This window comes from Callionymus lyra, chromosome 5, assembly GCF_982586985.1.
Source record: "Callionymus lyra chromosome 5, fCalLyr1.hap1.1, whole genome shotgun sequence".
Taxonomy (NCBI): Eukaryota; Metazoa; Chordata; class Actinopteri; order Syngnathiformes; family Callionymidae; genus Callionymus; species Callionymus lyra.
The window spans coordinates 21498315-21510718 of record NC_141822.1 but is presented as its reverse complement, the minus strand read 5'-3'; the positions used below and the strand labels follow the sequence as shown (position 1 = coordinate 21510718).

The window sequence follows — 12404 nt, the reverse complement described above, 5'->3', positions numbered from 1 at the left end:
ATAAATATATACACGAGTCAATTAGCCTTTTGTAATAATGCTTATACTTCTTTTACACACTTCCCTAATTTTATTTGATTCCTCTTTATTTTATAAATTGATAATAATTATCATCATTATTTCATAAATGAGGGAGACGGGTTTATGGATTTTATAATTCCAGTAAAGTATCAATATCATTAATAATTATTTCCAAACTCCAATTGGACTTGATAGTTTAAGCGCTTTGTGAACCTGGTTTAGAAACCGCTCTACTAATATTTCTTACTTTCTTACAAAAGGAGACCGTGGTGAAACTAAATCACTAACCAAACTATAATGTGGTGCAGCCTACTCCCATCAGTATGTGTGAATGGCTGTCAAAGCGCTTTGTGACCCTGGTCTAGAAAGGCGCTATATAAATAGAGATTATTATTATTATTATAAACTTTAAGGCAATAATAATAATATAGAAAAAAAAGGCAAGCAGGGAGACCTCTGATCTTCAACTCTGTGTAAAATGAAAAAGTATGAACATTTAATCTGAGCCAGCCTACGCAAAACACAAGAATACAAACAAATTTTAAAATATATAATCCACAAACTTTCGCATTTTAATGTTGATTAAGTGGGACATGACACTCCAGTCCGCTAGATGGTGCTACTCCTTTCTTTGGCCAAAATTCACATCCTCAGTTAAATCCCTGATCAACCGCTTGTATTGTGGATGTGTCTTATATTCACAACAACAACTTTCTGCTACATAACAATGAATGATGGATGTTTGGATTTAATATCTTGAAAAGCTAAAAAAAAAAACTGTAGCGAAGATAAACGTACCTTGTTCCATTATTATGGCTCTGGTTCCATACGTGGAGAACTCTCTGCCTTTACTCGCCAAACTCCACAATTCCAGCACAAACTTTCATTTCGTGGACCGAGACCTTCATGTGTCTCAGGACTGGAAGACTCATGGCGTCGCTGCGGTTGTTTGGGACGCGGTGAGTGTTTCGTTGTCTGTAAAAATGTGACATTATTGTGGAGCTGAACGTGTTCGTTGTTCCAGGCGGTCGTCCTGTGCGTGTACCTGGAGCTGGGTCAGGTGGAGCTGAAGGGGAAGACGGTCATTGAACTGGGAGCTGGGACTGGACTGGTCGGCATTGTTGCAGTGTTGTTGGGTAAGTAGTCAGTCAAAACACTTGGAAATAAATTCAAATAAAACGTGTATTAGTATTAAATCTCTTCTGGTTTTATACTATTATCTTTTGTGTACTTGTTTTTGTGTAGAGGGAAAACAAAAGATGATGTTTTCAACCACTTTAAATGACAATACAAGTTTAACATCTGTATTTATAATACGAATCTAAACATTTGTTAATTATTTCTGTATTGTGCATGTCTGAGTGAGTTTTATTTCTTAAATTAAGGCAATAATATTTAGGGAATATTTAACTTTTTCTATACAATATTTGTAATTAGGTCAACTTTGAAATAAACTCAAAATGAATACCTTCTTTTAATATTTTATATATACATAGATATGTATTTTTATAAAAATGACGACCACGAGAAGTCTTGGTTCCTCGTGGTTGCTCACATGACAATCCGTGCGTCAACAGTCCCAATAATAAAAAAAACATTTTCTTAATTCCTGGACAGAATTGTTGCTACCTAATGAAAACAAAACCCATAAATAATAATGGAAATCTAAATCTAAAAGTCACAGAAATAACTTTAATCTGATAATAAATAAATACAATTATTATTAATTATTCTAGAGACATTGCTTATGAAACAAGGGTGTCTTCCTTGGTCGTCTCATAAAGTCCACTTTGACTCAAACAACTTGGATGGTGGTATCCGACACAATCTACCTTGACCTACAAGTGCATCTTTGATGTCTTAAGTGTGTGTTCTGGGATCTTTTGTTACTATTTGTGTTATCAGTTGCTGTGATTTGTCACCAATTCTCCTGCTGTTGCCACATCCAGGAGGTTGGCAACTCTAAGATGGATCTTGCATTCCTAAATAATATTTGCAACTGTCATGATCAAGCTGCTTGGAGATGGTCTTGTACTATTGTGTCTGTAATTTCCTTTGTAATCTTCTGAGACGACACTCTCCTTCGCTGCCTCTTCCCATTAAATATTATTAAGGTTTTCCAATTCTAATAAAATGATATCAAGACCCTTCACAGTTCATATACAACTACAGGTATATAAGAGAAACCAGTGAACCACAATTGGCAATACTGGTGAGGAAATAAATCATTTTAATAGGCAGAACCAGACCCCCTATGACTCCCTCAGTCTTCTAGTGTGACTGGCTGGTCCATGTTCAACTGGCATCAGTCGGTTCTATTGGTACCATCATTTCTGTCCAGACGTGCTTCATTTTTTTTGTTCCTTCAAATCATTCTGTTAAACCAGGTTTTTGAATATAGTATTTGTGAGAATTATCCTCATTGGTGTTTCTTTCAAGTCCAATACTAACAATTTTTTCAATTTCCGTGTCTGATACATGGACAGAATTTTTGAGACAAGCAGGAACCTATAAAGGACGTTGTGCTCTCCTTCTAGGTGGCAGGGTTACCATCACTGACAGGAAACAAGTCTTGGATTTATTGTCCTTTAACGTTAAAGCAAACCTTCCCTCTGACTTGGAGGGATCAGCGGTTGTGTCCGAACTGTCCTGGGGAGAGAGTCTGGACTCTTACCCAGCCGGAGGATTCGATCTAGTGCTCGGCGCTGACATCATCTATCTGGAAGACACTTTTGCTCAACTGCTGCAAACGATAAACCATCTGTGTTCTGACAACACCTTGGTCTTATTGGCCTGTAAGATCCGCTACGAACGAGACACCAACTTTCTGAAGAAACTCCAAGACCAATTTTCTGTAGAGGAGGTCCACTATGATGCAGAGCGAGACATTCGGATTTATCAAGCGAGGAAATTGCGACCACCAAAGGATTTGTAACAAATCTTTTTTCTTTTCTTTTTTTTTTTTTTTTACAAGAAACACGTTTATTAACAGCTGCCAAGATTCCATAGCTCTAACATTTTTTAATACACAGATTGGTGCTGGCATTTTTTTTTTAAACTCAATAGAAAATTTAACGCAACATTGAAAAAAAAAAAAAATGCATACTATTTCAAGACTATACATAATACCTAACACAGTATGGCAATTCCAAAATAATCCACTTTGTATGAGGATGTTAAAAGTTGTTTCAATAAAGATTTAACAGAAATATAATGTTCCGAGTTCCTGTTTCTTATTCCCACCCATGCTTTAAATACAGGATTGTTTTTGCAAAGAAATTGCACTTGACATCTGTAAACAAATTTGGCGAGGGACTGCAGATGATTAAAGATGATGCAGCACATTTTTAATAAAAATTCCCAAAGACTAATATCCATGACTAGTAACTCCAAATATTGGTTGACATTTATTTCTCATCTTGGGCTCATTTCACGTCAAATTAAAAAATGCATAACTTGAAATAAACGCAGATTTAAAAAAAAAAAAAAAAACTCAATCGACCTAATCATTTGGGAGCAAAGGTTTAAGCCATTTATAGAAATGTTTCTCATTTTAAAACAGGGATATTGTGGCAGAAAAAGAAATACGCAAAACACATCCTCGTGTTTTCAATTTAAAAAGTTGTTAAAAAATGTAATATCCCAAATTCCATGACACATCACCACTGTATGTTTTAAAGCTGCGATAAACAAACCTGTTACAATCCAGCATTATTATATTTGTTCATGTACAAGGCAAAGTAATGCAGTAAAAAAAAAAAAAAAAAAGTCAATAGCATTACACGAGCAGATAACACCGAAAACAAAAAAATACACCTCATAGATAAAACGGTGATGCAGCTCACTATGTTTTGCAAGCGAAGAAAGTAACACAGTAACATAAAAGTTACAATGAACACATACAATAATTTCTCGGCATGTGTGCCAATATGTAAAAAGTCTGTGTGGTGGTGACGTGGCCAGGTGAGTCCAAGCACCGTAGACTGGAATGCTTCCCTTTGGTGTCGCCCAACATCGTGACTGTGAAGCTCCATCACTTTCCAGACCCTGCAGGGTCCAGCTCTTCCGTTTCCTCATCGTTGTGCGAATTGCCGTGAAAGCAGACTCTTACGAAAACAGGTTTTGTTGGTTGATTTTTCTTTTCCGTGATGCATCACTTGAGTAGTTGTCAGCAGTTTATTTTAAAAAGGAAGCAGAAGAGTAGAAAAGGGAAAGTGGCCTCCAGATGCATGGCTCTGCGCCGAGTCTCTATACATGGGGGGAGGCGGAGTCGGCGGGCGGCCGTTCTCTACTCAGATTTGTGGCAGTACAAGTCTTTGAGGGCTTTAAGTTCCTCGATGAGGGTTTTGTTCTGGTTCTCCAACACGGCCACGCGGTTCTCCAAACACTTGACGTACTCTTTCTTCTTCCGACGACACTCTCGGGCTGCTTCCCTAAAGCCGCGGGAAGATGCTGGTTAGTTCTGGATGAATCATTTGTAGATTAAAGTGGAAATAAAGGTTTTGCAGAGGAATCACTCAAGACGAGCAGACAACTTTAACCCCACAGCAGCGGTATCAAACTCATTGAAACAAACTACTTTTGCTATCTTGATCACAGGCCAACTATTTTTACATTTACCAAACTGTCTTATTGGGTTTCTCTGTAAAATCATTGACATCATAATATCTGCTTCTAATCTAAGCCTAATCACTGGTATCATATCAACATGGAACTAAATCGAGCAAACCATCCACTGGGCCACATTAAATGACTTGGTGAGCTGGATTTGGCCAGAGTACCCATAAGAGTTGAGGGACACATCGATGTGTCCTAATCATATGACAGCCATCTTTCAGTACAGTATTCAGTTTTTAGTGAAGATAAAGTTAGACAAGAGTCTGAAAGTAAATCGGCACAAAGATGCCTGCTGTCACTCTGACAGATGACCAGATTTTTCAGCCCCTGAAGTGATCTGATTTATTATTATAATTATTAATTATTATTATTATTATTCCCACAGATACCATAACATTTGCTTTAAATAAAAACATGAACATATGGAAATATCGTTGTTAAACAATGCAAAAGAAGTTAAAAAAAAAAGAACTAGTGTTTTTTATCTTATAACTCAATTTACAATAATTTAAAAAACAAGTTGCTCTTTTTCCCCCCTCTTTAAAAGTTCTGGAACTTGAGTTGTGCAGAACACAAGCAGTTAAACTGAAACGTGTTTTGACAACACTTTGTTGAGATTTAAACACCTCGAAAAATTCTTGTGGAGCCGCCAGGGCTAAGTGAGTCTTAACCTTTGAAAAATAAATGAAGAAAAGCTTGTTGGTTGAATTCACAGAGAAACTATTTCTCTTCACATCCAACATAATATTTCAGCTGGGTTTAAGCAGCAGAAGACTTCGGCCCTAAGCAGGATTGTCCAAACTTTTTAGGGCCGCACATATAGTGAAAATGAACGAGCGGCTGGATGTAGATAGCAATGCTCAGAAGTTGAAAAAGACAATACCTTCATCCAGTTTCATGCAAAGTTCAAACGGAAAGGCAAAATATTTTCAGTATTTAAAAATAGCATCAACACAAAGCAGCTTCACTATTTAAAACACATGGGAGCTTTTCATACAAGGCTTGTTTCATTGCAACTATAAGACACTTTTTTATTTTAAAAGGTATATTCTATCACCTGGTTGAATACTACTTATATTAATGAAAACTACTAGAGGGCCATGGAAATGCCTGGCCTACAGTATTGTTTTTTACATGGTTTTAGGAAGTGTAGTGCTTTTAATGGTGCTTAACAATTAGCAACTTTCTCCTCTTTTTTTTTTAAACAACATTAGTTACTATAGGCCATAACCATTCTGAACAAGTGCATAAGAACAGCAGAAGTTCCTTCATTCACGAGCCAACTCTAGTCACGCTTTCAACATGCACTCCAGTGATCTCATCTCATCTTCCAAAAATAGCAGGATCTGCAGCCGATATCGATACTAAGGAACGGAACATCCCTACTCTGTTGAGGAGAGGGAATAGATCGCCATCACAGAAATACGAGCACCCTGCTCTCACACACTACAAGGAGAAGACTGGGAGTGTGGACCAGCTCCAAATTTTCCAACCTTGTGAGTCAATCTATTCATGTGTGCCCCCGACTAATGCCGGTAAAACTCCTGCTTCTAGAATTGCACATTTTGTACAATTGTTGTGTTTCATGGTCTTTAGAATAGCAGAACTTTAAGGTGTCAATTATCTGTTATGCATTACTGACCGTTTGAACTTGAGTTTCAATGAAAATATGTTTTGTATTGTGACGAATATGGCTCTTGACTGAAATGGGAGACAATCTAAGCATCCGATTCTTATCTTACACACAGCATCTCAAGCATTTCCTGCATTTGTTGTGTAGAACTAGTGTTGTAAACTTGGATATTTTTTTCCACTTTCTGTTTGTGTTAATCGTTAAAAAAGGTTTTAAAAGATGTAGTTGTAAATTTAAAAAATATTGACATTTAAATGCCAAATGTAATTGAAGGCACAGGAACACAAACGCATATGTAAACCCACAATGTTCATTTTGTTCCATCAAGATAGCCACTTGTCGCACACAGTGAGAACCACATTTGAAGCGGCGAGACTGAGCCTCCACATACCTATTTTTCATCAGGCGAACCTCTCTCTTGCGTGTGACCTCCTCCGTGCCAGTTCCTGTTCCAATTGCAGGTGATGTTGCCATAACAACACCAGGAGTGATGGAGCTTGTCGTTGCGGTGCGGATCTGGTAAGCCTGGACGTCTCCTGGGGCAGCAGAGAAGTACAACTATAATCATCCACATTTTGCCGATGAAGAATGTTGAGAATTAAATTTATATCAAATCATTTTAAACGTAAAAAACATGCAATCCTTTGCAGACTTAGTAAACGACATGCTTGTTTTACATGGTTTGTGGCAGTAAATAACATTGGTCATGAATAATCCTACGTTACCTGAATATAGGGTTGACAGATCTGAAATAGATGATTAGCTTTGAGTATGAGAGCATTAACGTTACTTCTTATTACAAATATGTTGATTACAGTGATAGGAAAGGTGTATTTATATTACTGTTAATTCATGCTGTACATACATGTATGTAAAGAAACCTGCTCTGCAATTTAAATCATAAATATCTTTGGACCCAATAGTGAAATCTGGTAACCCAGATATTTGACAGCCGGAGCCTTTAGGTAATTGAAAATACAAGATTTCAGAAACCTTGAAATTGGGTCAATAAGTGTTGAGAACAACTTACCCGTCAACATAATTACATGTGCAATTGTATAATTTTAACAAATTGTTCACTTTTACAGCTTTTATTTTGTAAGCTTCTGGTCATTTTTAGATCAATATGTTAACATGCCCCGAAGCGGCTGCATAACTCTGATTTGTGATTGTAGTGTTTAGTTATTCCTGTAAATTGTTACACAATTATATTGTGTATAAACGTTGTATTCAAAACATTGCTTACTTTGTGTTATTAAGAAAAATATACTGATGTCCAATAAAACAAGATGCATGTTGGCCGTTCTTAAAAAATGTTTGGCAGGTCAGGTTTTGGTATTTCACACTCGTGAAAATTGCAATCTGTGCCTAATATAATTACTGTATTTTAAATAACTTTGAAATAAACATATTAAACATCTATATGGCTACGGAAAACTTTTCATGAAATTACTCAAGACAAGAAACAGCATATTGAAATGAGAAATAAAAAAGCCCAAAAAACGAATTCTCAATGGACTGTTAACCTTGATGGCTACTGGCGTACTGTGTTAGTATGTTCAACCAGCCGTGGTGTCAGGCTTTGTTCATGTGTGCGAAGATACAGTATTCAAATGTGATCCTGCAATTTACAGCCAATCTAAAAATGATGTTCTCCTAATTGAGTTAGTTCTACTTACTACTAGACCCTGGTCTGGAAAAGCGCTCTATAAGTATAAATGACTTACTTATTCATCATTTGACTAGTCTTGTGTTCAATATATGAAAAAAATGAAATGTTGCTTACCTTGCACGACCACCTGATTGCTTGGCACCAGGATCTGCTGGCCGTCGCTGGTCTGGGCATACTGCAGGAGAGTGGTGCCCTGTTGGGCTCCGGCAGCATTAGCCATGGTCAGTGTTTGCAGGCCTTGCACGCCGTCTGTGCCGTTGTTGGCCAGTTGGATAGCACCTCCCTGGGTAATGGCGACTACAAGAATTGTGATTATGGAGTTAGCGTTTTCATGAAAAACAAAACTGTAGTAGGTCCAGTAAAAAGCAAATACGTACTATACTGGCCGCTGCTGGTCTGATAGATTGGAGTGGGCATGGTGACTGTGGTGATGGCAGGGGTGGAGTCGTCCTCAGATTTCTCTTCCTCAATACGAGGGACTGCGGGAGCGTCTGATGACAAGTCGTTCAGGATTTTTCTGCAGGGCAAGAAGTTATTTTGTGAATCATTTTTGTTAAACGGTTTTGAATGCAAATGTCATTTCCATTGTCGTCTCTTAAAACATATGGGCATTATCTTACAATGAGCCAAAACGATTGGCGTCTGCCAGCATTGCCAGTTAAAACTATTCATCTTACTTTACTTTCAAAATATTATACTATAAAACTTTATTGGACACTTTACACACCTGTAAGACGGTCGTCTGGATAGAATCTCTCTCCTTTTTTGAGAATCTGTGACACTGTCGACAGACTCCTGGGAGTCTTCACTTTCACCAACAGTTGAAATCTGCAATCAAACCCAAAAAAGCCACACAAATGTTGCATTAAAATGTGTACTAAAGCATGATTTGATGAAACTGGTCTTTATGGATCCTCACCTGTACTGTCTGGACTTGTGGTGACTGGATGACTGAAGGTTGAGCCGATTGAATAACTCCGTGCACTTGGACTGTTTGGCCGTTTGCTAGCTGCACGAGTGCGAATGTTGGACTGCTGGAGGACATCTGACTGGTTGCTATTGATGCCTATAATGAAGGGAAAGAACACAACCATGGTCAACAGTTATCAACCTTTTTCTTATATACCATAAGCTACAAGTAGCCTAAAGAGCCATGTCCAGGTGAAAACGTACGTACAAGTAAACACACGTTGCTTAACAATGTATTGTGAATGATGGATGAAATGAATCCATGGCTCACATGATGGGATATTGATTTCAGCGGATCATAAACATAAAATCAAATAACCATTCAACCTCCCTCACGGACCAAAAACGGGCTTCAAGGGAAACATGTTGATGTCCCCTGCTTTTGTTACTTGTTTCACGAGTACCAGCATCACGAAACGACAGCCATACTTCATAACAGAAAACAAGGAACACCAGTTACCTGGGTCAAGGTGATCTGCTGGACCTCGGATTCCGAAACAGCCACTTCACCACTTTGGCGTGTCTCTGCACAAGCCTCCATGGTCATTTAAAATCTACACAAAAAGACTCCGTATAAGTGTGATTCAAGCATGATTTCAAAGGGAAACTGCGACTACACGCTGGTTTATTTACTTTTAACTTGTAAAAGTATGCCTACCATAACAAGAGTTTTGATTTCCAAGTAAACAAGTTTGAATGACATGCTTGCCGATCTTACTTCCATCGTTTTGCATCAGGCAGGATATAATTCGGTCACCACAACAAAAATACAAAAACGCTTCCAAAAATCGGTTGAAGCAAAAACTAAAAAGGTGAGCACGGTTTACATGATCGTACAAGCAAAGCATCCCAAAAGTGTGCGGGCTTTTCCAAAACTTGGGTGTGGCGGCTAAGTTTAACATGCATGGTTAAAATAAAAATAAAATGGGAAAAATCACATTTTATTACCCTCACAAAAATATATTGCGGACAATACCTATCGAATTGTCCGGCTCAGAAAAAAACTTCATGGCAAGCGTAGTTAGCATGTAGCTAACGGCGACTGTATTTACGCACACTGCTTTATTTAGCATGCTAACATGCTAGCGGCGTTTAGCAACGGATACTTTAATGTAATATATTTTTTTCGGGGGACATTTTACACCAACAGGCAGTATCTTACAATATTCATTTGCATTACGCCCTTAGAAATATGGCGTGGTTATTGTGATATAATACAGAATAGCAGACAGCGGGCTCTGAAAATTTAAGGAGGGAAATGTCTGCATGTTCGACCGTTTTTTTTTTCCTCCACTACTTTCACTGGCGATGATGTTGTCTTAACTTGTCTTGAAAAGTAGAGAAAAAAATAACAAGTTCACTGTCTAAACGTATTCTTTCAAATGCAACAACATAGTTAAAATATCGGAGTCCACCCCCGTGTTCGTACAAAAGTGTCTAATGCCGAGCATTGCAGAGACTGACTCATTTTCTGAGCCTGTGCAAGCCCGCCGCCATGATCTCTTTGTTGGCTTTGTGCTGTTATACGCCACAACTAATGTCTCTAGCTGTTTAGCAAACATCGGATGCGGATCCTCTTACCAACACAGACTCGCTTCGTCACTCCCGGGTCTACGGAGCTCCACTTTTATTCAGACCGACACGTAAGAGACCGCGTCAGGCTACACCTCCGTCGCGTCACCGAGAACAACAACACGGAGAGGAGGACGAGGGCAACGACGACAGAGGGAAAAATCAGCTCGATTGGCAGGAGACGAGTGGACGCGATAGAGGCCGGAAGTATCCGAAGGTTGCCGAGGAGGCGAAGTCGCGCGAAGGTTACCGAAGGAACGACTATACACGAATGTTAACGACGAAGGAGACCCTTTTTTTTCTTCTTTTTCCTGCCAATGCGACCCCACAGGTCTGGAAAGCGTTAAACGATTGGTTCAAATTCCAAATGGAGTAACCGTTGGATTACGCTGTTTTTTAAATGTATACGACATTTTCACTTTTTAAAACGTATTTCTTTTTTGAAAACGAAAAACTATAAATAACTGTATCCATAAATAATTAATAAAAATGAAAACTAATAATAAAATAAAACAAGATTAATGTATCTTATTTTATCAAGTCATTTTGTATTTATGTGTGTATATATTGTATTAATGTACATATGCACACACATTTTTACAAGTGTAAACATACATATGTGTTTTTGTAAGTAAGTAAGTAAATTATATTTATAGAGCGCTTTTCCAGACCAGGGTCACAAAGCGCTTAAACAATCAAAACAATGCTCAATAAAATATATACTTAAAAGGTCAAGATAACACCGAGAAAAACAGAGGAGTTCCAAAAAATCAAGGAAAAGCCTGAAAAAAATAAAAATGTTTTAATATATTTATTTTATTTTATATTATTATATTATATTATTATTCTTTATGTGTACAAATGCGTGTTCAGCAGGCGGAAAGAACAAAGCGTTTTTATTACAAATATATTGCATTTTGCAGGTATAAGTATCGTAATATTGTGCATATCTATGTACAAATATTCATCACTGTTTTTTTTAACGCAATCAAATAAATTGTGAAGAATAAGTAATAATTATAATAGTTAATAACAATAAAAACAATAATACATTTTTAAAAATAGACTGTATCATCTATAAATTCAAATCATAAGTGGTTTCCGGTTTTTCTTTTACGCCCCAAATTTTGTGAATGGACGAACATCGGGGTTTTCGCAAGAGTGTTTGGGTGCGTTCGATTCGTTCAACGACTGGATTCAGGCGGGAGAGATCCGTCAGCTTCGGGGGCGGGGCCGAATCTATGACAGGCGGGGGGGCGGGGGGGCGGACACTCGCGGGCTTGATTTCAAACATCAAGTTGAGTTTCCCTCGCTCGACGCTCACTCGCCCTCGTCCCTCGCGAGTTACGTCACACCGAGGCCACATGGCGAGGCAGGGAGAGTGCGTGAGGTTAGATGGGAAGAGATCAATGGTGCGCGTCCTCGTTCAGCCGCACGGTGTTGGAGTAGCGCTGTGTTGCACCTGGTAATGAAAACATACATTCCATTTGAATTATATGTTGTTCAGACAAATCATGTATTATTAGTTTACCCTTTTATTTGAATGAATGTTTTGTTTACTTTTAATGTAGTTGACATAAGTTTACAGGTCAAGGGAAAAGTGTGTATAGAGGGCGATAACCTAATGAAAATTCAAATATGTATTTTTGAAGAAATTAATGTATTACAGCTCCTTTTTGTCAATTCTAAGGCAAAACAAAGGGGTACAGAAGATTGCAATGGAATTAATACTACATTTAATACATATTAAATAAGTGATCTTTCCATAATTCCATCTCTTTTAAGCAACTGTACAATTATTAAAGTTATTTGATTTTCAATTTTATTTTATATACCAGGAAAATATCTAGTGTGTTGTATGTCAAATGGATACATCTTTAGATTTCAAGTGTTGTAAATACAACGCATGGTTTTCTTTTT

The 12404-nt window shown here is 37.8% G+C and overlaps 2 protein-coding genes across 4 annotated transcripts; one reads left to right on the top strand and one right to left on the bottom strand.

Annotated features, from left to right (window-relative positions):
* Positions 1–695: 695 nt before the first annotated feature.
* On the top strand, positions 696–3513 carry mettl21a (methyltransferase 21A, HSPA lysine). Its single transcript, XM_087791396.1, has 3 exons — positions 696–980; positions 1046–1157; positions 2559–3513. The coding sequence occupies exons 1-3, from the start codon at positions 834–836 to the stop codon at positions 2954–2956; spliced, it is 657 nt and encodes a 218-aa protein (XP_087647522.1). The 5' UTR covers positions 696–833; the 3' UTR covers positions 2957–3513.
* Positions 3416–10671, bottom strand: creb1a (cAMP responsive element binding protein 1a). 3 transcript variants are annotated; one of them, XM_087791391.1, is made up of 8 exons: positions 10494–10671; positions 9373–9466; positions 8863–9009; positions 8671–8771; positions 8321–8460; positions 8058–8240; positions 6663–6807; positions 3416–4454 (listed from the first exon to the last, which is right to left on the bottom strand). In XM_087791391.1, exons 2-8 carry the CDS (start codon positions 9457–9459, stop codon positions 4310–4312), a joined length of 948 nt encoding a protein of 315 aa, XP_087647517.1. In that variant the 5' UTR covers positions 9460–9466; positions 10494–10671; the 3' UTR covers positions 3416–4309. The 3 variants fall into 3 exon arrangements, with proteins under 3 accessions (XP_087647517.1, XP_087647519.1, XP_087647516.1); XM_087791393.1 differs by having other exon boundaries at positions 6663–6804; XM_087791390.1 differs by having other exon boundaries at positions 6663–6829; positions 8071–8240.
* Between the last annotated feature and the right edge of the window lie 1733 nt (positions 10672–12404).

Excerpts from the sequence above, each read along its gene's own strand:
- mettl21a (XM_087791396.1), top strand. The coding sequence starts at position 834 with ATGGCTCTGGTTCCATACGTGGAGAACTCTCTGCCTTTACTCGCCAAA. Across the intron at positions 981-1,045 it reads CTGCGGTTGTTTGGGACGCG|GCGGTCGTCCTGTGCGTGTA; the intron begins GTGAGTGTTTCG and ends TCGTTGTTCCAG. Across the intron at positions 1,158-2,558 it reads CATTGTTGCAGTGTTGTTGG|GTGGCAGGGTTACCATCACT; the intron begins GTAAGTAGTCAG and ends CTCTCCTTCTAG.
- creb1a (XM_087791390.1), bottom strand. The coding sequence starts at position 9,459 with ATGACCATGGAGGCTTGTGCAGAGACACGCCAAAGTGGTGAAGTGGCT. Across the intron at positions 8,772-8,862 it reads CACAAGTCCAGACAGTACAG|ATTTCAACTGTTGGTGAAAG; the intron begins GTGAGGATCCAT and ends GTTTGATTGCAG. Across the intron at positions 8,461-8,670 it reads TCCAGACGACCGTCTTACAG|AAAAATCCTGAACGACTTGT; the intron begins GTGTGTAAAGTG and ends CTTGCCCTGCAG.